We start from the raw sequence: 27,091 nt of genomic DNA, 5'->3' as shown, positions 1-27,091 counted from the left end.
CTGCGGTTCATGGGTAACGACGCTGCCATATTCTGACGATGTGCTGCTGATGTATGGCGTTGGCAGGGCTGGAGAGGGAGAGGGGGCTAGCATGGAGGAGGAGAGGGCGGGTCTGGGAGACATATTCAGATCCATCATCATAGTTGTGTAAGGTCCCATGGTATCCAAGCTGGGATACAGATGGGTTGCTCTGCGTGCTGGGGCGGAAAAGAGAGATCGGAGATGGAGAGGAGGAAGAAACACTTACGGGTGACGTGGACTTCCTCTCCTTACTCTGGAGCCGAGTGTCTCTCCATCCCATCTTTACTTTCCCATTCGGTAAAATTGGTGATATGAATTGGTGATATGAAGCTGAGAGAGACCAAGCTGAACGTGGTGGTCAACACATCCATCCACTCCTGTCTGCTTGGGGAGATTGTATTAGGAGGTGAGGACTGAGAGGAGGCCCATTCGTCTGGCATGGTGGCTGGGAGGAGCGCCTGGTGGTGTAGTTGTTCTGTGATAGGAGTGACAAATAGATGGGATGTACGTGACAAACCTCTCAGATTAGCACTGAGTGGATAAAATCCCTCTTTCCTGTCTGTGCTGCCCAACATACTGCTGTCTGACACATTGTTCATAAATTTGACGATTTCTCCAGAGCCAGAGGTGAATCTAACCTTATCCCCTCATTCACTGGCAATACTCTCACTTAGTACCATACTGGCTACCCTACTGTCCACAGGATGAGAGTTAGTTGAGAAGGAACTCAACTGATTCCTCAAATCACCTTATACCACACACCACTGCGACCTGTATGCTCTAGTCGGCTGGCCCTCGTTACATATTCGTCGCCAGACCCACTGGCTCCAGGTCATCTATAAGTCTATGCTAGGTAAAGCTCCACCTTATCTCAGCTCACTGGTCACGATAACAACACCCACCCGTAGCACACGTTCCAGCAGGTATATCTCACTGATCATCCCCAAAGCCAACACGTTGTTTTGGCCGCCTTTCCTTCCAGTTCTCTGATGCCAGTGACTGGAACGAATTGCAAAAATCGCTGAAGCTGGTGACTTTTATTTCCCTCACCAACTTTAAACATCAACTATCTGAGCAGCTAACCAATCGCTGCAGCTGTACATAGTCCATCTGTATATAGCCCACCCAATCTACCTACCTCCTCCCCATACTGTTTTTATTTACTTCTCTGCTCTTTTGCACACCAGTATCTCTACTTGCACATCATCATCTGCTCATTTATCACTCCAGTGTTAATCTGCTAAATTGTAATTCTTTGCTACTATGGCCTATATATTGCCTACCTCCTCATGCCTTTTGCACACACTGTATATAGACTTTATTTTTTTTCTACCGTGTCATTGACTTGTTTATTGTTGTTTATTGTTTATTTATGTGTAACTCTGTGTTGTTGTCTGTCACACTGCTTTGCTTTATCTTGGCCAGGTCACAGTTGTAAATGAGAACTTGTTCTCAACTGGCCTACCTGGTGAAATAAAGGTGAAATAAAACACATAATATTAAAGAGGGTAAAACCAGGTCACTGTGGTGTTTGTCAGAGGAAGAGAGGTGTGTTTCCTCAAGGACAGGTGTTAGAGCTCTTTTAAGGACTGACAGAGACAGTGGACTGGGCCTTGTGCCCTCCCGCATCAATAAATCACTTTGAACCTCCATTGAAGGCACACTCGCCTGTGAACTCTCCAAGAGCACCGGGTCGGTCTCAGTGGCAGCTAGCCTGACGTGTCCTGAATGACTAACATCACCTTGTTCCATCCTGCGGATGGGTAAGGAGGAGAACGCAGGGTAGGGAGAGGTGGGGTGAGGTATGGTTGGAGTGGAGGGAGTTAGGGACCGATAAATCTGTAATCACAACTGCCCATAGGCTATCTGGAGGCTGGAGCTGCTGCAGTGTAGTAGACACGGTAGGTATGGGAGTAGGTTAGGGTGTAGTAGACTGATCTCCATTGTGAGGTCACTTTCAGAGATCATCTTGACCCTCATAGAGACTCTGAGCTCTGCTATTGTTAATAATGAGGGAGACTGTGTGGCGATATTTGAGAGGGCCTGTGTGATTCTCTCTGCTTTTTGCTCACTGAAGCCGCTGCTTGGCCGGGCCTGATCTATTTGCACACCTGTCTTGTCTGGAGCCGTGCTGAAAGGAGGGATTTGAGTCCAGCTGCTGTGTGCTACCACCACCCCACCCTGCTCCCCAGTCCCAGCCTCTCCTCCAGCCTCTGCCAGAGTGCCTCCTGCCAACGCCTCCCAGGGTAAACTGGGCTCTGATTGATTGTGTAAATGTTCCCCTCCTCCCCGGCAGTTCCCCGGCATTAACAGAGCCGCCCATAGTCACACGGTCTGGGCCCTCAGTGCTGACTCCAGCCCCAGTGTGGGAAAGGTTGTGTGGGCCAGAGGCAGCCAGAGCCAGGCCTTCATCCAGGGAGTAGGGTGAGTCATATTGGAAGAGGCTGAAGGGGTTGTCCCCTAGGTCCAGGTCGTAAATGAATGGCTCAAAGCCTGATGTGTCCTCCACCAGGAGCTTAGTCCAGTTCACAGTGCTGCTGCTGTTCTCTCTGCTGGGACTCAGTGGCACCCAGTGGTGGGGGCCATGGGCTTACTCTTCTTACAGTTGCTGAGTGATGCTGATGCCGCTGCTGGGAAAGATTCCAGGTCCTCCTCATCACTATTGTTCCCAACATCCACCGGTCACCCTGGGAACAACCCCTGGGGACTGGTCGTGGCCCTGGATACGGCGTATCTTACTGACCACCAGCGCTGTTGTTGTTGTGATCACCTTGGGTACAGGAGGAGGCTTGGTCGGCTAGAGGATGGGTCTGATGGTGGCCTCAGGTTTCTTCCTCACGGGCCAGAAGAGTGGGGTAGAGATGTAGCCCAGTGAGGTTATAGAGCTGTGGGGATCAGGCAGGACGTGAGGCCTGGTGTGGGGGGTGGTGGTGGTGGAGGAGGCCACTGGCCATGGGGTGAACCAGAGAGAAGACCACAGATACACTGTTCTCTCCTTGTCTGTGGCGCACCAGTCCAGTCAATGTAAAAACAGAGGGGTCAAAGCAGGTTACATATTTTAAATACAGACTGACATCCAGCATATACTGTAGCTGAATAAACAAATACAAAATAGTAGCCGCTGTATGGAAGGATCGCCTAGATTTATGGCAGTTAACTAGACCTTCATTTTGAGTTGACAGAAAAGATACAGATATTGTCAAATGGACAAGACAGTAGAAGACAGGTTAGTCGAGGACGGTGGTGTAGTAGTGGCTTCAGACAATGTTAGCAAGAGTGACAGCACAACTAAGTCAGCAAGGATTTCCTAAGTGTATGTTTTACCCAGCTGAGCGGAATCTGAGCAATGACAGAGGACATGATAGTAGAAGAAACCAAGAACAAAGTAAAAGCTTCAACTACTGAAGAAGTGGAAGCTAGAAATAGTATGTGATTAGTCAAGTGTCTCATTTTAAAGCTTTGTATAGTAACTACTTCTGAAACCGTTATAAACACATCCTAAAACCTTGTGACGTCTAGTCTACCTTGATTATATTAGTCATTTGGATGCCAAACATGGAAAAATAGAGGCCCCATGTCTTCAGACTACACTTTGAGGTCTTTTTGCACAAAGTGCTTGAAAGTTACAGTAATAGAGGCCAGGTGTACTGAACAAAGGTATACAGTATACTTTTTTTCTGTAAAGCCTTACTCGGAGTAGTAGTGATGTTAGCTGGTGTGTTAGTGGTAGTAGTGATGTTAGCTGGTGTGTTAGTGGTAGTAGTGATGTTAGCTGGTGTGTTAGTGGCAGTAGTGATGTTAACTGGTGTGTTAGTGGCAGTAGTGATGTTAACTGGTGTGTTAGTGGTAGTAGTGATGTTAGCTGGTGTGTTAGTGGTAGTAGTGATGTTAGCTGGTGTGTTAGTGGTAGTAGTGATTTTAGCTGGTGTGTTAGTGGTAGTAGTGATGTTAACTGGTGTGTTAGTGGTAGTAGTGATGTTAGCTGGTGTGTTAGTGGTAGTAAGGGATAATAGGGGAGATTTGTCACTGTTAGTAAGAGTAAGGGATAGAAAATGAAATTCCCAATTAAAAGAGACACATTTGAGACAAAAGGGAACAAAATAGACAGTTGATATTGAATTCTCCCCAATCAGTCCGTAGTCACTAACAGGCAAAAAGAGAAAGTGGGCTGTCTTACCATGCACTGTGTTGTTAGTGGTAGGTGAGTTAGTCGTAGCTGGGTTTGAAACAATAGTAGTAGCAGAAGCTGTCGGTGCTGGTAGAACATGGGTGGAAAATTGTCAAAATAATTGTTAAAAAATCAAATGGAAGGCAATAACGACAAAACACACAATACAGGGCTACTAGAGGTGTTTTCAAAATGTCAAGAACCACTTAGACAGTATTCACTGCTGAGTCCATTGTTAAAAGGAAGCAACATGGGAAAACATACTCCCACTGAGAAGCCATGACAATTGCTTTCCCAGCTTAATCCATGTGGAAAGTTACAAGTTGGTCAAGGATAGCACTGCTTTCAAACCCATTCCCGACACATGAAGGAACCTGCCACAAGCCGAGTACAAAACAAGAAAAAACAAATAGACACATCTTACCATTGGTTGTGCTGTAGAATAGAGTTGTGTTAATAGCGGCTGCTGCAGATGAGATAACGGTTTGAGTAACTGGTGACAAGGACAGCAAATGTGAACTAAATTGTTTGAAAGAGTGAAATGAACACACACACACACACACAAACAATAAGCAATGCACTAGAGAGTATGCATGGGGTTATATGGGTCAACACGTGGCCATGCCATTAACAACCTCATTGGCAAGATCTCTCATCTTTACCTTTTTTCCTGAAAGTAAATGACAATGTAGTTACTGCCAAATGTCATGTGTTTGCTAAATGTTCTGAGAGGGAAATCAGACTAAACTACGTAGACATATTATATGGATGTACCAAAATTGAAGTGTTTATAAAGGCCTTATAAGTAACACATTCAGAAAAATGCAATTCGCACTATAACTATAATCAGATACAATTTGCATAAACTGCGATCAGTTCCATTGGGAGAGATACCTTACCAGTGGTTGTGCTGGATAATGTTGGAACATTAGTTGTAGCTGCAGGAGTGGTCGGGGTAGTGGTTTGAACTGGTGACATTTACAGCACAAGACAGCAAAAGGAGGGTATAATAGCAAAGTGGTTAATGGTTAAGGCATTCTCATCTCTAGAGGGAAAATAATGTTGAGAAGTAAAGATGGCCTTACCAGTTGTTGAGCTGGTAGTTAGAGGCATGCTAGTAGTGGTGGCAGATGAAGTGGTAGCAGAGAGAACTGGCGATGGACAGCAGACAGTATGAGATGAATAACAGATGGTGAAGTATTGAGAGCTGAGGTTGAGATCATAGACGTAGATGGGTATGAGTTGGTCATTTTTTTTTATATAACCTTTATTTAACTAGGTAAGTCAGTTAAGAACAAATTCCTATTTACAATGGCGGCCTACACCGGCCAAACCAGGATGACGCTGAGCCAATTGTGCGCCGCCCTATGGGATTTCCCAATCACGGCTGGTTGTGAAACAGCCTGAGGACAGGACAGTTACATTTGACTGTCAAATGAAGCATTGTACTCTGTTTTGGATAGGGGATAACCAAAACTCTTAGAAAAAAGGGTTCCAAAAGGGTTATTTGACTGTCCCTATAGGAGAACCATTTTTGGTTCCAGGTAGAACCATCTGTGGAAAGGGTTCTACATGTAACCCAAAAGGGTTCTACCTGAAACCAAAAAAGGGTTATTCAAAGGGTTCTCCAATGGGGACAGCCGAAGAACCCTTTTTGGTTCTAAATAGCACCTTATCTTCCAAGAGTGTACAGTGAGCTAAATCAATCTTGTTCAACCATCCAATTGATGTCATGTCTAAATATATCATGTCTAAATATATATAGTCAATATATAGTGGCTTCAAACTTAAAAGGGAAAACCCAGGACCTTGTTTGCATTACTTCAACGATGGGTCAGATAAGAAAATGATGAAATGTCTCCTGCATTAAACCCATTAGGTAGTAAGTACAGCAGTAGAGGCTGGTGGGGGGAGCTATAGGAGGACAGGCTCATTGTAAAGGCAGCAATGGTATTTTTTGGAATGGAGTCAAACATGTGGTTTTCATATGTTTGATGTGTTTGATACCGCTCCATTTATTCCATTCCAGCTGTTACAATGAGCCTGTCCTCCTATAGCTCCTTCCACAAGCCTCCACTGAAGTACAGTATCAGAGACATGGTGTTTACCTATTGCATGGCCTGCAACCCACCAAACTGCCAAATAACTCAAACACAGCTGTTCTTCAAGTCTTCATCTTTCATGTTTAATAAGAGTCTTCCCTCATTACAGAATCCTACTTGATAAAACAGGTGGCTGCTTTTCACAAATCTTTATTTATTTGGGCTGGGAAATGAATTTAATTTCAGAAATTAACCAAGCGTTTCATATGAGCCATTGACATTTAATCAAATCATAAACTTCCTTTATCAACACATTTTCTTAGATTAGATAGAAGTTGATGTGAATGCACCTCCATTCCTCAAACAGTGGATTCAGTATTATGTGGGTTTAATAGATTGGAATTGGCTGTGTGGTATTTGAGAGGGAACCATCGGAGCAATCACAGAGGCTTTGGGATAAGACCTAAATCTCCCTAGTTTAACGGGCCACATGTAAATATCCCCTAAGTCAGTCAGTGGACATTTTACATATTGATTAAAACAGGGGTGATCCATCAGCTGCAAACTGCATTAAAGCTAGAGTCCTTAATTAAAACAATAACAAAGCCATCAACCCGCCTATGATTTGGTAAAAAGCTGAGGGATGGGCCTGAAGAAATGTAATCACTCTCAGATTCATAGACAGAGCTATGAATGCAAGGACTGATTATCCATGATATCAAGATTATAGTTTCAACCATGTTTTGGGGCTATACAGTGTTTACATTTACGTTGTTTACAAACATTGGAGTAAAATAAGCTTACATTTTGGATTCTGATGGCGTATGATAGTTGAGGCATTTCTAAGTTATTTCCTTCAAGAATCAATGGGTCTGTATCATTCATTTATACGTCCAAAAAAGTCCAAACTAAGGATTCTAGCTTTAAGTAGATCGTATTGGCTTACCTTCATAACAACAGATAGGCTGAAAATAACATGTGCTCTTTACAAACAATGTGAAGGAGGGATGGATGCTTACCGTGGGTTGTTGAATTAGTAGAAATCATGTTAGTGGTGATAATGGATGAGCTGGTAGGAGTTAATGTTGCTGGTTGCAGGGATGTATGGAGAAAGGTTACATATGCATTAAATGGATGTAAAGTAAGGCAACACAAATGCACCATCCACCAGCCACAAAAGATGACTGATGGCGCAATGAAGCATAGCATAAGGAATATAAATACAAATATGCAGAGAAATCTTGTCCAGTTGTGTGATGCAGTAGCTTCAGAAGCGATGATTAGCACGTCTATGAAAGACAGTTTTAACATTTACTCAGTAAACATACGGTTTCTACTAGGATAGGATCAACAGGTTTAGAGTTGAAAGTTATTTCTTCTGTAAAACATACAAAGTCAGGGGTCCCCAATTACATTCAGCCGTAGGGCGATTTGTCCTTGAGCAGATGGTCGGGGGGCTGAAACATAGTTCTAAATCATTTGTACACTGCAAATTGACCACAAGAATCTCAATCAGATATAGTATTTGAGAAAAACAGAATCATATCAAACCTTGATTACGTTGGGATACGATCGCACATGTCTCTATTTATACATGTGAATTCTTGGACAGATTTCCTAAATTAAAATCACGTTGAGCTCATTTCCTGGTGATTTTACAGTCTTTTATGTCTAAATATTTACATATTTTTTCTTCAAAAAACTTGTCAGGCCGAATAATAAAATCTCCCACCGCCTATAGTGAAACCCTGCATTTAGCCATCACAAGCCACAGAGGCCATTCTTTGATGGGCTTCATCCTTGTCTCATTTATTTTCATCCAATCACCTTGTTGAATCTCCAGCACAGTGCTACAGGTGTTTCTGATAAGCAAAGTATATAAGAGTTGACCTCTGAATAAATGCACCATGGACAGAGCTTAATAGATTTGCTCACAGCAAGAGAACTGACATTTTGGAAAGTGTCGCTTGTAAGTCAACATCTAGCTCTGGCTGATGTCTATGGGAAGGAGAGGCCATATTAACCCTGCATCATCTTATCCAGAACAGGGGGTCAAACTGGACCCATTTCTATGTGATTCCACAGAGGCTCCATAAAATGACGTCATTAATCTGCATTGACTCGATACCGTGGCCATCAATGCAAAGTGACGTGGAAAGAGTGAAGCACTGTGTGCCTTTTATAATGCTGGCAGATTGTAAATATGTAAAAAACTAAAACAAGATGAATAAAACATAACAGGGAGCTTACACACAAACATGTGGAAGAAGGGTCAAATGGTATGTCTGTAAGTATGTTAATCAATATTCAATCACATTTAATAATTGATTATTGTGTGATGCTTGATAATCATTGTACTGTCTGTTGTAAATGATTGATATGCGTAACAGTCGTTGGTTTCCTACCTGGGCAGTTCAGTCCAGGAGAGGAACAGCTGGTGGTGTGTGATGTGTAGATGGGTACAGAGGTACCTTCAAAGTGGATTGGAAATAAGCATGTTAAATCACCTTAATCAACAATATTTCCCATGTTTGAGTGATAAAAAAAGAACACAAACAAGTTTATGCATTATTATGTTAATTTCAGTACAGGCCCACACATTATACATTCATCAAACATTTATATTTGGCATGGCTTCGGGCTGGGTATTAAGCACCGCCCTTGTAAAAAGATTGACAGTTTCCCAGCAGCCGCTCAGCTAGCTACATGCTCTCAGGCTGGTATGGGACCCAGAAATGTCAATAAATAATCCGAATGATCTGCCATATAAATGTTGGAATTTCATAAGCCTAAATACTTCTCATCTTGTTGAAAAGGGCGAGGAGTTTGATATTTTCCTCACTGTTCTATAGCTGTGCCCAGTCCAAACGCCAACACTTCCTCTCTTGTATAAAATATGCAGCACTTTGTGATACAGGGATGATGCTGCTTTGCGTACACCCCTCGCATATTTTCTAATGTTCTTAAACAGAAGAGAGATCAGAGGAGAACACAGCGAGACAGACCCACCTGGACTTGATGGACATGGCTAATCAATTTGATAATCGCTGGTAATGAAAAGTAATGACATGTCAGAGGAGAGAGAGGCCATGTTTAATATCAGTTAGTGGATGTGAGTTGTCATTACTGACACTCTTGTCACTCCCAGGCCAGTACCCATCATTCCCACTCAAAAAAGCCTTTTGCCTTAGGTGATGTGGATGTATTGCTAGTGCTATTCCATATATCTAGACTAGTAGACCAACAAGAGTAAACAACCCCATCGTGCCTGGATCAGGACTGTGAGGACTCAGTGAATACTGGATCTCTGACAGAGTTTAGCCATGCAGACATTCACTCCTCCACTGAAGGCCAAAAGAGCTTCACTGGGGCCAGTCCTCTTCACAAGCCTGATAATTAGCCCAGAGCTAGTTTACACCAGACAGACTACAGCTACAGCCTTGCGTGCCATACACTTTTGGCCAATCAAACTACTAACCAGACTACCAATCAGACTACCAATCAGACTACCAACCAGACTACCAATCAGATTACCAACCAGACTACCAATCAGAATACCAATCAGACTACCTACCAGATTACCTACCAATCAGACTACCAACCAGACTACCAATCAGACTATCAATCAGACTACCAACCAGACTACCAATCAGGCTACCAATCAGACAACCAATCAGACTACCAATCAGACTACCAATCAGACTACTTACCAGACTACATACCAGACTACCTACCAATCAGACTACCTATCAGACTACCAACCAGACTACCTTCCAGACTACCAATCAGATTACCTACCAGACTACATACCAGACTACATACCAGACTACCTAAGGTTTGAGCCCCTCAGCCTCCTGACAATCTCATTGGCTCAGCTGTGGATCAGTGTACATGGGATTTGGTTGTCACATCTTAGTTCCTAAGAAGTCACTGTCTGCTCTGTAAGCATGGGGTCTTTAATGTGCTTCCTGCATTAGAAGCCCTGGACAGACGAGGCTGGCAGATACATTGCTGTTATTCAAAGCAGGGACAGAATCGCGTCATGCAGAGTCTCATTTTGTCACGACACAAAGTCTGGGATCAGAGAAATAACTTAGAACTTCACCTGGTTGATCTTGAGTTGAGGCTTTCAATGTATGACGCAAGACTAATAATCATCTATCGGTGTACAGATTTGGCATATTGACTGTAGATGACTCTAACTGGGACTTGATTTATCATTGACATGTTACGTCCAGAGTCTAGGTAGAAAGTTTATCCATAATATAACTAACGCAACCCTCTGTTTTCTGGAACCATTAGTTTAAATGTTATATTAGTTAACACCGTATTTCAAATGCATCTCCCATGGCACTAAGCACTCCAGCAAGCAACTTTCACAAAGCAATCAAGTTGTTAGCAGCACACTCACCACTAGATGGAACAGCTGTTGTTAAGTGTATGCAATGTGGGAAACAGACTGTAAAGAGAGAACTTGACATGAGTAGGTATCGCAACAGTCAGCCATGGGCATTTAACTAGCAGCAGCTGCATCAGCCAGTGACATGAAAACAAACTCTTGTGGGCAAAGCAAAGCATTTGTTTGTCTTGACAAACATATGTACTTATTAATAAGTGAATTAACATTTAATAATCTAATGGACCACAATGCAACACGGAGGTGTGTTGAAGTAAAGACGAACAAGGACGTTGATATACTTCTGAACAACAGTATATTGCCTACTCTACTCCTCTTCTAAATAGTGTACAGTAGAGTAGAGCTAGATTCTATCTGCTTTCACATCTGGCATGTATGATTCTGAACTGGAGCAGCAGCAGAGATCTTAACTCCGACTGCGGTGTGGTGGGTTATGGAATTGAGAAACATTGCTCGGAGTACAAAAGAGAGAGCTGGATGTTTCAGATCATCCACACCCATGAGCAGTTTAAAGGCTAACACAAGAGTTAGGGGAATGTTCCGAGAGACATCTTTCTCTGTGCACCTCTGTGAAAGGGAGAGCGTAGGGTTGGGAAGAGAACTCCTACAATTTGATCTTAAAAGTCCTCCCTTGCTGAACTCTCTTTCACAGACTCTCAGGCCCAAGCTGTAGCCGAGCAGATAGTGTTTTGGGAATGGGGCTAAGTAAAAAAAAAAGTGTTTCCTCAGCCATGGGGCCTGTGTGTGTTCTGTGAGACTCATAACGGGTAGGTGAAATGCATGATACTGCACTTCGTACTTTCCACAGCTAAACCACACACAGCACCATTCTCTAGTGGGCACCGGGCAATCGGCAGACATTTCCCGACACCCCTGGCTCCTTTCGCTGTGGCTACGCTCCTATCGCTACAAACAGATTCCTAATACTTTCAAAGGTAGAGACATGGAGCAAATATCTTTGTCCTGCTGCTGCTGCTTTCATCTTCCTTAGCAGTTTGGATAACACTGGACTGTTTGAGTTACTTAGGATTTAGATGCCATTTTAGGTTCTCTCATAACTAGTATATCACTTGGAATAATATTGCATGAACTGTTACTAATGAACCAGGAAATTGTCCCGATAACAATATATAGACTTCTGTCAGTCAAACACCTTTGAAGTTCTGCTGACGGGAAATAAGTCATCATAAATAGAACATACCAGTGTGCAAAGGATATGACTATATTTGGATACTCACTGCAGCTCAGTGTTCTGTCTGTCTGTGCCAGCGAAGAGGGGATGTCCCAGAAGCTGTTGTCCCAGTCAATGACGTTGCCGACGGCGTCACAGGTAAGGGCGGCCAACTGTGTCATGCTCATGGCGTTATCCCAGAGGCGGAAGTTATAGATGGTCCCATCGAAGCTATTCTTGCCCCCCAGCCTGAACAGGCCCCCGGCCCCCACCAAGCGCCCACTTGTGTTAGGGCAGGTCCTGGTCCGGTAGTTGCTGTTGTAGTAAAGGGTCACCTTGCCTGTGGTGGAGGCCCATGTGAGACAGAACGGCTTCATGGTGGAGGTGAAGTCCGAGGGATTGAGGATAGAGTCTACCAGACATGTCTCGTTACTCATGACCAGTGCCATTCCATCCTGGTTCATTCCGAAACTTAGGGCTTCATCACCACTGCTGTCCTCTTGCCGGGTGTAAGAAAAGATGGTTTCCTTGTTCTTTTGGTTGGAGCGGGCTACCTCAAAGCACACGGTGAACTGCTGAAGGGTCGGTATGGTCACTGAATTGGAGACCTTGACCACTTTGCCATTTCCGTTCGGCAACATGACCTTCTGGTTCCTCAGCGCCACGGCAACTACAGCACACAAGTAGAAAGAAGAGCATTAGAGAACAAAGTGTTTTCACCTCCAGGCCTAATTAAACTGCAGAATCAACCGATCACAGTCATTCTTCCTGCGGGGCAGAGCTGCCTCCAATACAAAAGTTTAAAAATTCAACCTGCCTCATCAAGTCATCAACTAATCATTAAGCCTTTGATCAGTTGAATCGGTTGCGTTAGTACTGGGCTGGAACAAAAACCAGCACTGTGGATCTCCTGGATTGAAGTTGAGAACCACCACATTAGATGACTGTCAGATATTCAGTAGAACCAGAGGCTCTAAATAAAACTGTACAGAACATCTTGTCTGAATAACGACACAACTAATAATCCATATGTCTTGGTAAACTCACCATTTACCTGACTAATGCCGGCCATTACTGCTATTCAGTCATACTCTGACTTTTGAATGCTTAAAAGGCTAATTCACTGACTGATGAGTGTGGGAGAATAAAAGTTCATGTGAGGCACTACATAAATTACCACGTCTAGATGATAGGCTAACCGATTGAATAAGCTTCATGTGTCACTCTCCTGCAGTCTGTCGTTATTCACGTTTTTTCATTTAATGAGGCACCATCTCCACATCATCGTTATATGACTGCAGAGTGTTCCACAGCCCAGAGCATGAACAGTGTCAGTCAGCAGGTGACATCTCAGGCCTTCCTCTTATCACTAAGATGAAAATGTCAACTATCCCTCCACATTCCCCATTCCCACCAATAAATGAGATTTTTAAAGAAGAAAAAAGTTTTTTCTGTTCCTTTTTAAATGTACTGTACGCTCATTCCATACTTTCTGACACGTTTCATTTTAATGAAGCTCTGGTTTGTTGCTGTTGGCCATCCCCACTGCCAGAGTGACAGCCAATTTGGAATGGAAAAACTCAGCTTTGAATGTGGTATCAGGATTTGACACAGTTCAGAGGCCCTTTTGATAGATCCTGCAGGGCTCTGTTTGTGTTGTTGATCTCCGATCTGCTTTGCAAGCCATACGGAAAGGCCAGGGCTTACTGTGACACCGTCATATGATTCCAGGGCTCCAGGCAGGACGTTGGACTGCCAACAGATTGAAAACCAAGTTCAATAGGTTGCCTGCCGGTTGGGATATCACCTTGAGTTTAAACCCAATAGGAACTTAGACCACAAGACTCATGTGATGCACTGTATGAATTATTCAATTTAAATGATAGATGCTGACAACTCTAGCTCATCAGACAGCCATGCGTTAAATTGATACCCAATGCCTGAGGACAGCAAAGGAGCCAACCAGAACCAAGCACTGTGGAAACCCCCCCAAAGCAGAGTTTCCTTGGCCTCCCTGGTGTTTCACAGCAACAAAAAGATTGCTTGCATATTGCAAAGCATACCATGTTCCAACTTGACTGGCTGAAACTTTTTGTCCTGTGGTCTCTCACAGTAAAATTGGTCTCCAGAATTTTGTGAAAATGTTATTAAATAATGTGAAGGCATTGAACAGCTACGGCACCAGTCCCTGACACTTGATTCGCACTTGGACTCGATGTATATCGGAGGTTCTATTCAAGCTAGGAGTGAATTTGATGGATTAGTGCTCTTTAAAAGGTTACTGGAAGAGGGGGGTGGGGTGGAGCTATGTGCATATTACACTTACTGTAACTCTTTGATGTGCAGGGTTTACATGTGGTGCCTAAATAAAGGCTGGGACTAGGATTCTATAAACCGAACATACACCATTTATAGGCTATACACTATAAAACAATCAATGTTATTAGAAATCATAGGTTTCTCTGACTATTATGTTGAGAATACAACATTTGAGTTATTAGCGCTTTTGGTATTCGAGGAAAAGGAACTGAGTACGTTAAAGGCCGAAGCACTGCCGTGTGTCAGAAATAAGAAAGAAAAAGGGTACTTTTTTAAGCATAATGGATGGAAGACATGTTTGTCCTAAGCCATGTTGTTGCTGTTTGGTTAGTATAATGGCGGAGATGTTTGATGCTTGTGTAACGTGAAATCCCTCTAAAATGACGTGGGGAATTACTTATAAATACCTCAAGCTTACTGTCATAGAGCATGGCTAAACACTAACATCTAAACTACCACGTTCAAAACAGAAAATAAAATGTCATGTAAAAACATTCAAACTATAAAACAGAAGAATCGTAATAACAATAATAACCATAAAAATCATAATCATTCAAATATACCTGTAAAAATGTGCCCGCTTTAAAACATACCTTGTCTGTAACTGACATTGAATCCTTTCTTTTGGACGCTAAAGTCTGAGTTAAATGACATCTCCATCACATTGCTGGTGGAGTTTAGCGTCAGTCCGTTGGCTGTCAAGCCACAAAATTTCACATCTTGGTTTCCGGTGTTGACAATGACGCGGTCATAGATGCACCCCAGAGCCTCCTCGAGATCAAAGTCGAAGAAGGTTATTTGCACAATGAATCCAGCCGGGGCCTGCAGAGTCCACTTGCAGGCCTGACTTTTGGGGTACACTTGGGGGTAGCAGGGGGAGGTAAAGGTACCCTGGGAGTCCGTGAGCACCACAACGCAGTTGGAGTTACTACAGCTCAACACTGCTGAAGCAAAACATGGACATGTTGTCACTACTATACCCGAGCACCAGGGAGTACAGGAAGACACCAGGGGACACCAGGACAGGACAGGCAAGGCAGTGGAGGAGGAGTCAGGTCAGTAGTGCAACAGTGCAAGGCCAGTGCAAGGCCAATGTCAGAGGTCAGAGAGACTGTGTTAGTGGACCAATAGAGTCAGACAACAGGGACCATCTCAAGTTTAGACTTACAGGAGATTTAGATTAGGAGTAGCAAAGAGACAAGAGTCAGTCAGTGAAAAAAGACACTAATACTACTTATGCAGTTGAAAAATATATGTTGAGATAATAAAATACCATAGCTATGATTTAAAGGTAATCTAAAGACTATGCACGGATAAAAAATGTAATGGGCTGGAAAAAAACCTTCACTCAGAAAACAATGACTTATGTTCATCCAGGTCAGACTAATGTGTGAGCCAAAACCATGTTTCTGTTTATTGGCAGAAACATTTGAGCAAAATACCACTGCAAAGCAAGGCAAATTTGTCAAGTACCATTCTTGATCGGCATTCAACACAAGTTACAAGACCGTCTATTTTATTTAGCATAAATAAACATTAAATGTGAATAGTGTTGAGAGTGGTCTGCAGACATCTAAACATAGGCTCAACTCAAACAAGGACTGTACGTAGCTAGTACAGTCAGAAGACACTCAAAGTCGGCATAATGATGGGATCCCTTTCAGAATTGTTCAAAGTAATTTAACACGGTTATGTAATACAGTCTTCTAGAACTGTAATAAGACAGAATTAAATACAGCAATCTCAGTATGGCCAGTAATCGTGTTTGTCTCTTCTCCATTAGCTTATTGATCCAACTTTTTAACTTGATTGTGAGCAACAGTGTATCTTCTGTAAGTCTTTCTCTATGAAATTTCAGGAACATTTATATTACAATTCAAAAGCCAAACCCTGGATAACACCCATACAATGGAAATCAGCAGTTGTTATGTTGAGTGTTTTTGTTTACTTGCCTAACTCTCTGATCCTGGATCCTGATGGCTTACAGGCAGGAGCCATGTTACCTTTGAGGTGTGATTTCTCTACAAACTGAATCAAATCAGGTATTAGGAAACCTGGAAGGCAACAATCCAGAGAATTCTACCCTTGGAGAGGGTCGAGGGAACAGTAAGAGCAAATTAACTACTGGAAAAAAATACTACCAAAACGTTTTTGTTTATCGCCTGATTCCAGTCCAGAGTTGTCGTTGCTTCAGAAAAATGACTCATTAGAAGTGTTATGTACCCCGCAATGGATGGCTGATGCAGGGTCAGATTACAGCCTGGTCCTACTGTGGCCCTGTTATACCTGCCAACATGTGCCCTCTTCTAAGCCGAGAGGGTCAAGAGGGTCCTAAAATCTAAATCCACTCACTCAGGCCGACCACATTGCAGCTTTAAGTGGCTGTTCCTTTTCCTGGTCCACAAACACCTATTAACGTGCATTCGGAAAGTATTCAGACCCCTTGACTTTTTCCACACTTCTGTTACATTACAGCCTTATTCTAAAATTAATTAAATAGTTTTTTCTCCCTCATCAATCTACACACAAATACCCCATAATGACAAAGCAAAAACTGTTTTTTATTTTTTTTTGCCAAAAAATAACAAATAAAATAAAATATCACATTTACATAAGTATTCAGACCCTTGACGCAGTACTTTGTTGAAGCACCTTTGGCAGGGATCACAGCCTCGAGTCTTCTTGGGTATGACGCTACAAGCTTGGCACACCTGCATTTGGGGAGTTTCTCCCATTCTTCTCTGCAGATCCTCTCAAGCTCTGTCAGTTTGATGGTGAGTGTCGCTACACAGCTATTTTCAGGTCTCTCCAGAAATGTTAGATCGGATTCAATTCCGAGCTCTGGCTGGGCCACTCAGGGACATTCAGAGACTTGTCCCAAAGCCATTCTTGAATTGTCTTGGCTGTGTGCTTAAGGTCTCTGTCCTGTTGGAAGGTGAACCTTCGCCCCAGTCTGACGTCCTGAGTCCTCTGGAGCAGGTTTTCATCAAGGATCTCTCTGTACTTTGTTACATTCATCTTTCCCTCGAGCCTGACTAGTCTCCCAGTCCCTGCCACTGAAAAACATCCCCACAGCATGATGCTGCCACCACCATGCTTCACCGTAGGGATGTATTGGCCAGGTGATGAGCGGTACCTGGTTTCCTCCAGACATGACGCTTGGCATTTAGGCCAAAGACTTCAATCTTGGTTTCATTAGACCAGAGAATCTTGTTTCTCATGGTCTGAGAATTCTTTAGGTGCCTTTTGGCAAACTCCAAGCGTGCTGTCATGAGCCTTTTACTGAGGAGTGGCTACCGTCTGGCCACTCTACCATAAAGGTCTGATTGGTGGAGTCCTGCAAAGTTTGGCCGGGTGGCCAGCTCTAGGAAGAGTCTTGGCGGTTCCAAACTTCTTCCACTGTGTTCTTGGGGACCTTCAAAGCTGCAGAAATGCTTTGTTACCCTTCCCCAGATGTGCCTCGACACAATCCTGTCTCGGAGCTCTACGGACTATTTCTTCGACCTCATGGCTTGGTTTCTGCTCTGACATGCACTGTCAACTGTGGGCCTTATATAGACAGGTATGTGCCTTTGTATTAGACAAATCATGTCCAATCAATTGAATTTACCACAGTTGGACTCCAAAGACTCCAACTCTAAAGGATGATCAATGGAAACAGGATGCACCTGAGCTCAATTTCAAGTCTCATAGCAAAGGGTCTGAATAATTATGTAAATAAGGCCTTTCTGTTTTTAATTTTTTTACACATTGGAAACATTTCTAAAAAACGGTTTTCGCTTTGCCATTATGGGGTATTTTATGTTGATAGATGAGGAAATAAATTAATTGAATCAATTTTAGAATACGGCTGTAATGTAACAAAATGTGGAAAAAGTGAATGGGTCTGAATACTTTCCGAATGCACTGTGAGGCCCAGTCAAAGAAAAAACTACTACTGCCAGCAACATGAGTCTCAAGCATTATCATACATATTCAGGGCTCTAAAGTGCGACCAATTTGGTAGCATATGCAATGAAATACTTTGCCGTGCGACCAGGAGTTTTCAGATAATTATTGTTGTAATGATAAGGTTCGCTGTACATTTGTTTCCTTGTGCCCTAAAGAAAAAAAAGAGTGCAGATTTGATTGCGTCAAGATTGCACCATGGTTTGCTTCGAACCCAACCAGGTCAACCGATCTGACCAATATTACCGGCGCAACATTTTTATATTCCTATAGCTGATAGCCAGGACTGCTTTTTACTTTCAAAAACCATGTCATGGGTCGTTCTAAAACGACTCACATGTCGTTAACCATTTGTTTACACCTTGTTCTGTCATGTTACCTCATTGGCTAGTTAGCTAACAACCTGGTAACTTTACAAGTATATCCAAACATTTGGGGGAACAGAAAGAAAGAAGCGATATCTTCTTCAGGAGATCAATGATCATAGCAATGTATGAATGACTGATCTGTTGCATGTCCTCATCACAAACTTGAACGTTTATAAAGAGACAGTGTACAATTTAAAGGTCAACTATCCAAACATCCAGTGGTGTAAAGTACTTAAGTAAAAAATACTTTAAGTACTACTTAAGCAGTTTTTTGGGGGTATCTGTACTTCACTATTTATATTTTTTGACAAATTTTACTTTTACTTCACTACATTCCTAAAGAAAATTATCTACTTTTTACTCTATACATTTTCCTTAATACCCAAAGTACTCGTTATATTTTCAATGCTTAGCAGGACAGGAAAATGGTCCAATTCACACACTTAACAAGAGAACATCCCTGGTCATCCCTACTGCGTCTGATCTGGTGGACTCACTAAATACACATGCTTTGTTTGTAAATGATGTCTGAGTGTGCCCCTGGCTATCGGTAAATGTGCTTAATATAAGGAATTTGAAATGATTTATACTTTTACTTTTGATACTTTAGTATATTTAAAACCAAATACTTTTAGACTTCTATGTAAGTAGTCTTTTACTGGGTGACTTACACTTTTACTTGAGTCATTTTGTATTAAGATATATTTACTTTTACTAGAGTATGATAATTGGGTAATTTTTCCACCACTGCAAACATCCCACCAGCACTGTCTTCTATTCAGGCTGCACTATATCACATGCCAAATCACCTGTCATCTAAATAAGAAGCTAACTGCACACATTATCCACTTGTCTTTTTTAAAATCCATCAAATAGTAACAGCCACACTTCTATTCAAAATAAACATAGATTGATATAATTATAGTGAAAGCTATTAAACTCTTATTGATGTAAGGGATTACCAAACAGTCCAATTAATGGCCTAGACATAATTGACTGTGGCATACTGGTGCTGTGCGCTGGTTTCATTTGGAGTGTCTGAGTGGAGGATGAAACGCAGAGTGAGCCCCTCTCATTTGCCTCTAGGATTTATCAGGGCTATAGTCCAGTCCCATAAAAGACACAGAGAACATTTCTACACCCCAGGTCAACAAGTGGTCAAATATAAGGTACGTGGTGTAATAAAGAGACTGGGTATCTTCTTTTAACCATTCAGAATCACTAGTGATTTACCATCTATGTGCAAACAGAGAGAAATACGAGGGAGGACGTTGGGTGTTGTGATGTGATACAGATGTCGAATCTTAATCTGAGCCAGTCTCCTACAGCAGGAAAATAATCCTGCAACAATAGGACATTTGAATTATTATGTGGATTATAATTAAATTGACATTTTTGTAACGGTTGATACATTTTTCGTAAGTGAAAATCAAGTTTGAAATTTCTAAATGGAAATTACAACTTTAGAAGCCTTTTAAAATCTCAAATACACTACACGTTTTAAAATGTCCTGCGTTGCAGAAAAGTTATCCTGCCACAGGGTGATCAAATTAAGATCCTACATATGTATGGTTTTACAATGAGAAAAACTGAGACAAAAGGAACGGTGAGAGGCTCTGAACAAACACTGGTGAGGAAGTAACACCACCGCAAATGATGACCATGATAACCATTGATAGGAGACATGTCAAACGGGAATTAAGGTTACAATGGTGCGCACTTGTGAGATCAGGAGCTGTGGTCGGGTTTCCAGATTGATCGAAGGAGAAACAACTGAGTTTTTAAGCATCATTGGTGGCAGAGCTGTATTTTTTTATTACTTGCCATAACAAAAGTGTGCTCTGTGTCTGCAGGTAATTGTTTAGGGAACACCACTGTCATGACAAGTATTAGTTCTCCATTCTAATTTCTAAACCCAATGAAATTCCATTATCTCTTTGGTAAACCAAACAAAAACCCATTTCAATGTAAATGTCTGTCTTTACCTCCCACAAGCATTTAATCCAACAATTATCAATGATGTGTCCTAGCAAATGTACTCTCAGAATGTAGGCGTTGGTATTCGCTGTGGTTCCAATTGGACTTGTCAGTGTCTAAATACTTTTTTTTTTAAAGTTTGTATCCATACATTTCTATGTAATAGGAGCCCGGCCAATGAGAATCATCCCACTGTAATAATATATTTGGACGTGCAGTATTAGTTTGATTTGTTTCAGCATGTCATGCTAGCACTTGAATAAGATTAAAATACGACCGAATTAGAAAAGCAATGTGTGTAAACATGAAAATACTGATTTTGGACGGTCTTGGAATGAGCACTACTGCAGAGAATAAAGGTCATTTGTTTTATTACCCTTTGTTCCTAAATGTACTACTTAGCACATTGGAAAGTCTGAATCTTTCCTGACTCTGTGACCAGTAAGGAATTATAATACAGGGGTTTTACATAAAATACTATACCTCGATCCACTCTACTTTGAACATGTTTTTCCCCCTTTTTCCATGTTATGAGAATAGACCCTGAACATGAATTATAAGGAATTAACAGAGCTAATGCAAAACAGACACTCCATGTTATTAAATCTTGGTATTGAAAATGTGAACAGATGTTGGAAAGTGCGACTGGATGTCCAGACAGTCAGTCCATCGCCGTTTCACTTCCACAACATTGAGATACATTAGACAACAACAAGGGTGATGCCTCAGCATTTGCATACCAACAGAACTGTGGTTGTGCTGCTGTGGTTACCATTTAGCGGAGTCAACTAGAATCCCTCCCAACAAAATGGTGGCAATTTCATATAATATTTGGCAGGGTCCAGAGAAAAAAACAACAGCAGGAACAAACTCCCTTCATGGTCAGGATTTAAATAAACAAGCAATGGGATCAACGTTTGACAACTGGACTGGGTCTGTTTTGCAAAGGAGAGTGAAATCACTATTGGACGGAATCATGCTACTGGAATACCCTGCAGTTTTACAGACGTACGTGTGTGCGTGTGTGTGTGTGTGTGTGTGTGTGTGTGTGTGTGTGTGTGTGTGTGTGTGTGTGTGTGTGCTGTCAGCCACTGGTGTGGTGTGTATGGTGCGCAAAAGGAAAAACAACATGCCAAATGATGTTTACTCAGTTTGTATGTCCCTGTTCACATCCCTCTGAGACCCACTAAGCCCTGACCGCTGCCATGGGCCTGACCAGCCCCCTGTGTACTGAACCACCCTGCACTCACATGGCCCAGAGAGGACGGACACACACTCACTCACTCACTCACTCACTCACTCACTCACTCACTCACTCACTCACACACTCACACACTCACACACTCACACACTCACACACTCACTCACACACACACGCACACGCACACGCACACGCACACACACACGCACACACACACTTTATATACGTACGGTGAGCTCCAAAAGCATTTGGACAGAGACACATCTTTTGTTGTTTTGGCTCTGTACTCCAGATAGCTTTAATTTGGGGGTATTTTCATGCATATCAGGTGAACCATTTAGAAATTACAGCACTTTTTGTACATAGTCCCTCCATTTTAGTGGACCAAAAGTATTGGGACAAATTAATTTATATGATATTAAAAGAGTCAAAAGTTTAGAATTTGGTACCACATTCCTAGCACGTATTGATTACATCAAGCTTGTGACCAATGTTCCCTCAACTTTTTTGGGGCACTGAGCAAATTTTAGGTCTTGTGAGTGGAAATTTGAACGCTGTGAGAATTTTGTGCGACTTCCAGCACGCGTTTACAGTTAACACTGAGGCTGTACCCTTACAGTTTTAGACAGCAGCCAATAGGAATGTAAGCCTACCAACAAAACCAATGGCGCAAATCCCAACATTTTCACATGGAAATAGCTTTTGATTTTTAAGATATAGTCTACATTAGCCTATTCAATGAAGGCCTACATTGAATGAGACTTTTAAAAACGTTTACATGATAAAGGGCTACACATGAATTAATTATTTTTATGTGGTCTGTAATACCATGGGCCAAATAGGTGTCTGTAAATTGCATTGTATTGTGTTGTACGATGCAAGAAACCACTTTGCAAAATACAATTAATTATTATTGCCATACAGAGAATCAGTGGTGTGAAGTACTTAAGTAAAAATACTTGAAAGTACTACTTAAGTTGTTTTTTTGAGTATCTGTACTTTACTTTACTATATATATTTTTGACAACTTTTACTTCACTACATTCCTAAAGAAAATAGTGTACTTTTTCCCTGACACTCAAAAGTAGTCATAACATTTTGAATGCTTAGCAGGAAAGGAAAATGGTCGAATTCACACACTTATCAAGAGAACATCCCTGGTCATCCCTACTGCCTCTGATTTGTTGGAGCATGCCCCTGGCTATCCTATAAAATAAAAAACAAGAAAATGGTGTTGTCTTGGTTTGCTTAATATAAGAAATTACTTATACATTTACTTGTACTTTTGATACTTAAGTATATTTTAGAAATTACATTTACTTTTGATACTTAACTACATTTAAAACCAAATACTTTTACTCAAATAGGTTTTTACTGGGTGACTTTCACTTTTACTTGAGTCATTTTCTATTAAGGTATTTACTTTTACTCAAGTATGACAATTGGGTACTTTTCCACCATTGCAGAGAATTCGACAATGTAGACCACCCTCTCTGCCTATTGGCTTATTTGCATATTCAAGCCTGTCTTAAAATACAACACTGCTCCTTTAATGATGATATATGCTTTTTAACTGATTGGGTTTTCAAAGACAGCTTGAAATGTAGCATACACGATTTGTGCTCTTGTATGAAGCAGTAGAAAGCACTCCTCATTGCTGACATCTACGTATCAATAACTGGGCTAATAACTCGCTAACTAGCAAAGAATATCAAGAAATGAGTACAAGCGTGGCTCTGCGCTCTGATCTGACCGCTCGTGGGCTACCCCCACAAATATAATTCTACTCCGTTGCGCTCTTGCTCTGCCTACAACAAAATCACAGACTCAATCTTACAAAGCTTGATTTGTTTTTGGTTTGTTGCATTGAAAAGGGGCGGATATAATGTTGATTCAATCACAGAAAAAACGATGATCTATATCGTGAAAACTAATGGGGCGAACTCGTTGAAGTTCAATCTCTTGCGTCTCTGCCCAGCCTGGCATTTCTTCTGCGCTGTAGTCTAGGAGAAGCGCGCACACATTTTAGCAGATATGAGGGAACACTGCTTGTGACTCTACAAACTTGTTGGATGCATTTGCTGTTTGTTTGGTTGTGTTTCAGATTATTTTGTGCCCAATAGGAAATAATCGTAAAAAATAAATGGTGTCATTTTAGAATCACTTTTATTGTAAATAACAATATAATACGTTTCTAAAAACGTCTACATTATTCTATTATTTTACCTTTAGGCAAGTCAGTTAAGAACAAAATCTTATTTACAATGACCCAGGCCAAACCCGGATGACACTGGGCCATTTTATGCGTCCTGGATTCGAACCAGGGACTGTAGTGGGCCTTAGACCACTGCACCACTCGGGAGCTAACGTGGATGCTACCATTAATGTGGATGCTACCATTTTTACAGATAGTCCTGAATTTATAATAATGTTAATAATCATACCCCCAAGACATGCTAACCTCTCACCATTACAATAAGGGTAACTGTAACTGATTTCTGACAATTACATGTGAGAGTACATGTTGAATAACTGGCTTCAGCAACTCCTGGGAAGTTATTTCATGTTAAATAAAAATACATATTTTGTTTAAAAATGTTCAAAGACTTTTCCATCTGACTGGCGAAGTGTTCAATAATTGTGGGTTACAAGAAGTGATTGTGTACAGTACAGTGTTGAAAAAGAGCAACATGTGTATACATTTAACTGTCAAAGAGAGGGAAAACTATACATTTCTGTGATTAAACGTTTTCAAGGACACATCAACATAAGAACACAAAACCCCATTGTTGCTGTATAAACCTCAAGACGCCGACTTTCGCACGTTGTTGTTACTGTAGCATGACTGACAATGTGAAGTGTGCCAGGGAAGAGAGTGCCTTAAAAACAGGGTTTGTTCAGATAACTCCTTTGAGAGGCGGCAGGGCAGGCTGCAGTGGAATGGTGCCAGGGGATGGAATGCCAGATACAAAACAGGGGAAGAAAGGGATTTAAACAATAACTGATACCCCCACCGCCTAAAAACAGATTATTTCAGATAGAGGACCTCTGAGAAGGTGTAATCCTCCAGATTACTCTACTGCTTTCAAGCAGCCCTCTCCTGGTCTCTTGGCAGCTCACCAGCTATCTGTATCTCAGCTGGTATCTGCCCCACCCCTGTTTTAATGAGAGGGCTAATTAAGTGCTTATACCTCAAGAGGGGAGAGGAGGGAAGGCAAGGGAGGGAGGTTGGGGGGGGCTTGTGATGACCCATGCAGTTTAATCGCATATGACCCCATCTTTTAACAGACAGGAGTTTTGCTTAGGGCTATGGCAGTCAAACTGTTGTCAGCTGGTGATTGTCAAGCAAATAACTGCTGGTCTTAACATAAACACATTTAGCATCTCCTGGCTTCCACGCATAGCCTACAAGCCGCTGATGCAGACCTTAAGAACATCTAAATTTTTAAAAGTCTAATAAATCCATATAATATAGCCTACACCATCACAATAAATCCATTATTTATTTTAAACAGTTTTAAAGAAACATAATGTGAAGAAAATGTAGTCTATTTCAGATCAGATTAGCATACTCTGAGTTGTCCTTATGTTAGGCCCTGATCTAACTATGCCATATGGCTGTGGGCTACACTAGTTCATTTAGCAGACAAGACTTGCTTAGAATCAGGTGGCATTATTTTATAGTATGAATAATACAATTGAACATAGCTGAATAAAGTGGAAAGGATATTTTCTCCAAACGATCTGAGGGAGTGTGCACATGTGGCTATTCTGTGTTGAGCGGTTTACAAAGACACAGATCCTCCTAGATGCTTCATTTAGAGATATGTAACTTTTGTTGTTCTACAAATGTTGGGCTGTATATTTAGATTTTTAATACATTCTAAGGCTGCACGATGTGACTTTAATGATGATTTGAAAACAGCTGTATGAATGGCATGAGCTCTGCTTTGTTTTTTTTGTTGCACAGACTGTACACACTTCATCAGTTTCTCATTCACAATTTGACAAGCAATTGATAATGCCTCCAATTTCCTGGCTGCATCCCCTTTGTGTTGCCGTAAAGCCCCATAAAAAATCCATGCCTTTTGCGGCCAGTGGCCGTTGTGCCCTTGGGCTGAATATAACAATTAGAATTCCCTCCTCCTAGCTGCTTGCCGAAGCACCTCTGGCTTTGATTTGATGGCTCTCCATCAAATGATCGGGTCTTTTTCACAGGCTAAGTGAAGAGAGACACATCTGGGATGCAATTGCATGCATCCTTATCCAAGTCTGAGGCGCATATTGAAGATATTGGAATAACTGTCCACATTTACTTTCCGTCAGCCAACAAGATGAGTAGGCCTTACTAACAGCAAAAGCACTAGCCTCTGTCAATCTACTATCCCCCATAGTACAAAGGTCAACTATTCTATTCTGTGTGAGATATAAATATTCCAAACATATTCTGGGACAGTTGTGGGATGCGATAGATCCCAAATAAATACAACCATCAGCATAAAAACCCTGTTTTGAGCAATGAGCCTGATACAACAGAACTCTTTGCTCGAAATGTTGATAAACTATTTGGCTATTTCTTCACATAAGCGCAGCAATGCGCACACGGCAGTAGGCTATAAGCGCAAATGTTCCATTAGCAGGAAAACACAATTCTCAAATGTGACCACAAATGCATTTTTATGGTGAAAATGATCTTCCCCAAACTTGAAACTCACTCGCTGCGTATGTATGCCAGTTAGGCTCTACACCCCTTGTAAAGCTAATTAATTAATGTGCTTAATTTTAAGAAGTTATTTGGCCACTTTAGTTGTGATACAAACCTTATCAAAATATATAGGCCTGTGGGCTAGGCTACATGAGATGTGCGAATGTGATTTGAAAAAGTGACAAAAAAAAAGGCATGTGCTGGTTCTTGCCTTACACTGGGCATCATTCACAAGTGATGATATATAATTCACAAGCGATAGGCTAATAATTTCCTCCATCAGACTATCCTTGATTTAATCTTGTCTTTACGTATACAGTACTAAATAACACATGTCTGAAATTTGTTTTGATTTAGAATGGACCATTATCTTGCACCTGTCTCGAAAATACATGTCATCTATGCACTTAAATAGCAAATTGAGGACGCTTTTTCTGTGGTTCATTTTCATGCCAGCCAGGTAGGCTATAGTCCTGTTGCAAAGCAAAGCAATGTGTTTAACATTAAGAAAGTTGATAAATAAATATAGTAGGCCTAGCCTATTGAAAGCTGATGGGATCCTCCTCTTTTTAATAGAGGCCATAACTCTGTTTTCTCACGCAATTGCATAGCCTATAGAAATGTTGCGCAACATGAGCTCATGAAGTGTTTGATTCGATTTTCGATTACATTTGCATTGATGTCAGAGTGAGTAGAGGGACAATAGAGTGCTGAGTACCAGGCAATTAGCAAGTTTGGTAGGGTACTAATGACC

At 41.6% G+C, this 27,091-nt stretch overlaps 1 protein-coding gene across 6 annotated transcripts in view; it reads right to left on the bottom strand.

The window, feature by feature from the left end:
* LOC139415143 (adhesion G protein-coupled receptor G6) overlaps positions 1-27,091 on the bottom strand; it is a 55,036-nt gene that overhangs the window by 21,337 nt on the left and 6,608 nt on the right. For 4 of the 6 annotated variants that reach the window (XR_011634943.1, XM_071163004.1, XM_071163002.1 and 1 more), the window contains exons 3-5: positions 14,732-15,079; positions 11,887-12,489; positions 8,637-8,702 (exon numbers count right to left, since the gene is read on the bottom strand). Coding sequence is in view for 5 of the 6 variants with exons in the window: in XM_071163004.1 (XP_071019105.1) it covers positions 8,637-8,702; positions 11,887-12,489; positions 14,732-15,079 (1,017 nt within the window). In the remaining variant the exon portion in view is untranslated. Of the gene's footprint in view, positions 1-8,636; positions 8,703-11,886; positions 12,490-14,731; positions 15,083-27,091 lie in introns of all 6 variants that reach the window. The other 2 variants (XM_071163003.1, XM_071163000.1) reach the window with 1 other exon arrangement.

This window comes from Oncorhynchus clarkii, chromosome 8 (genome assembly GCF_045791955.1).
Source record: "Oncorhynchus clarkii lewisi isolate Uvic-CL-2024 chromosome 8, UVic_Ocla_1.0, whole genome shotgun sequence".
Lineage (NCBI taxonomy): Eukaryota > Metazoa > Chordata > Actinopteri > Salmoniformes > Salmonidae > Oncorhynchus > Oncorhynchus clarkii.
Note: the sequence above shows the minus strand (reverse complement) of the source record. Positions and strands in the feature narration are given on the sequence as shown.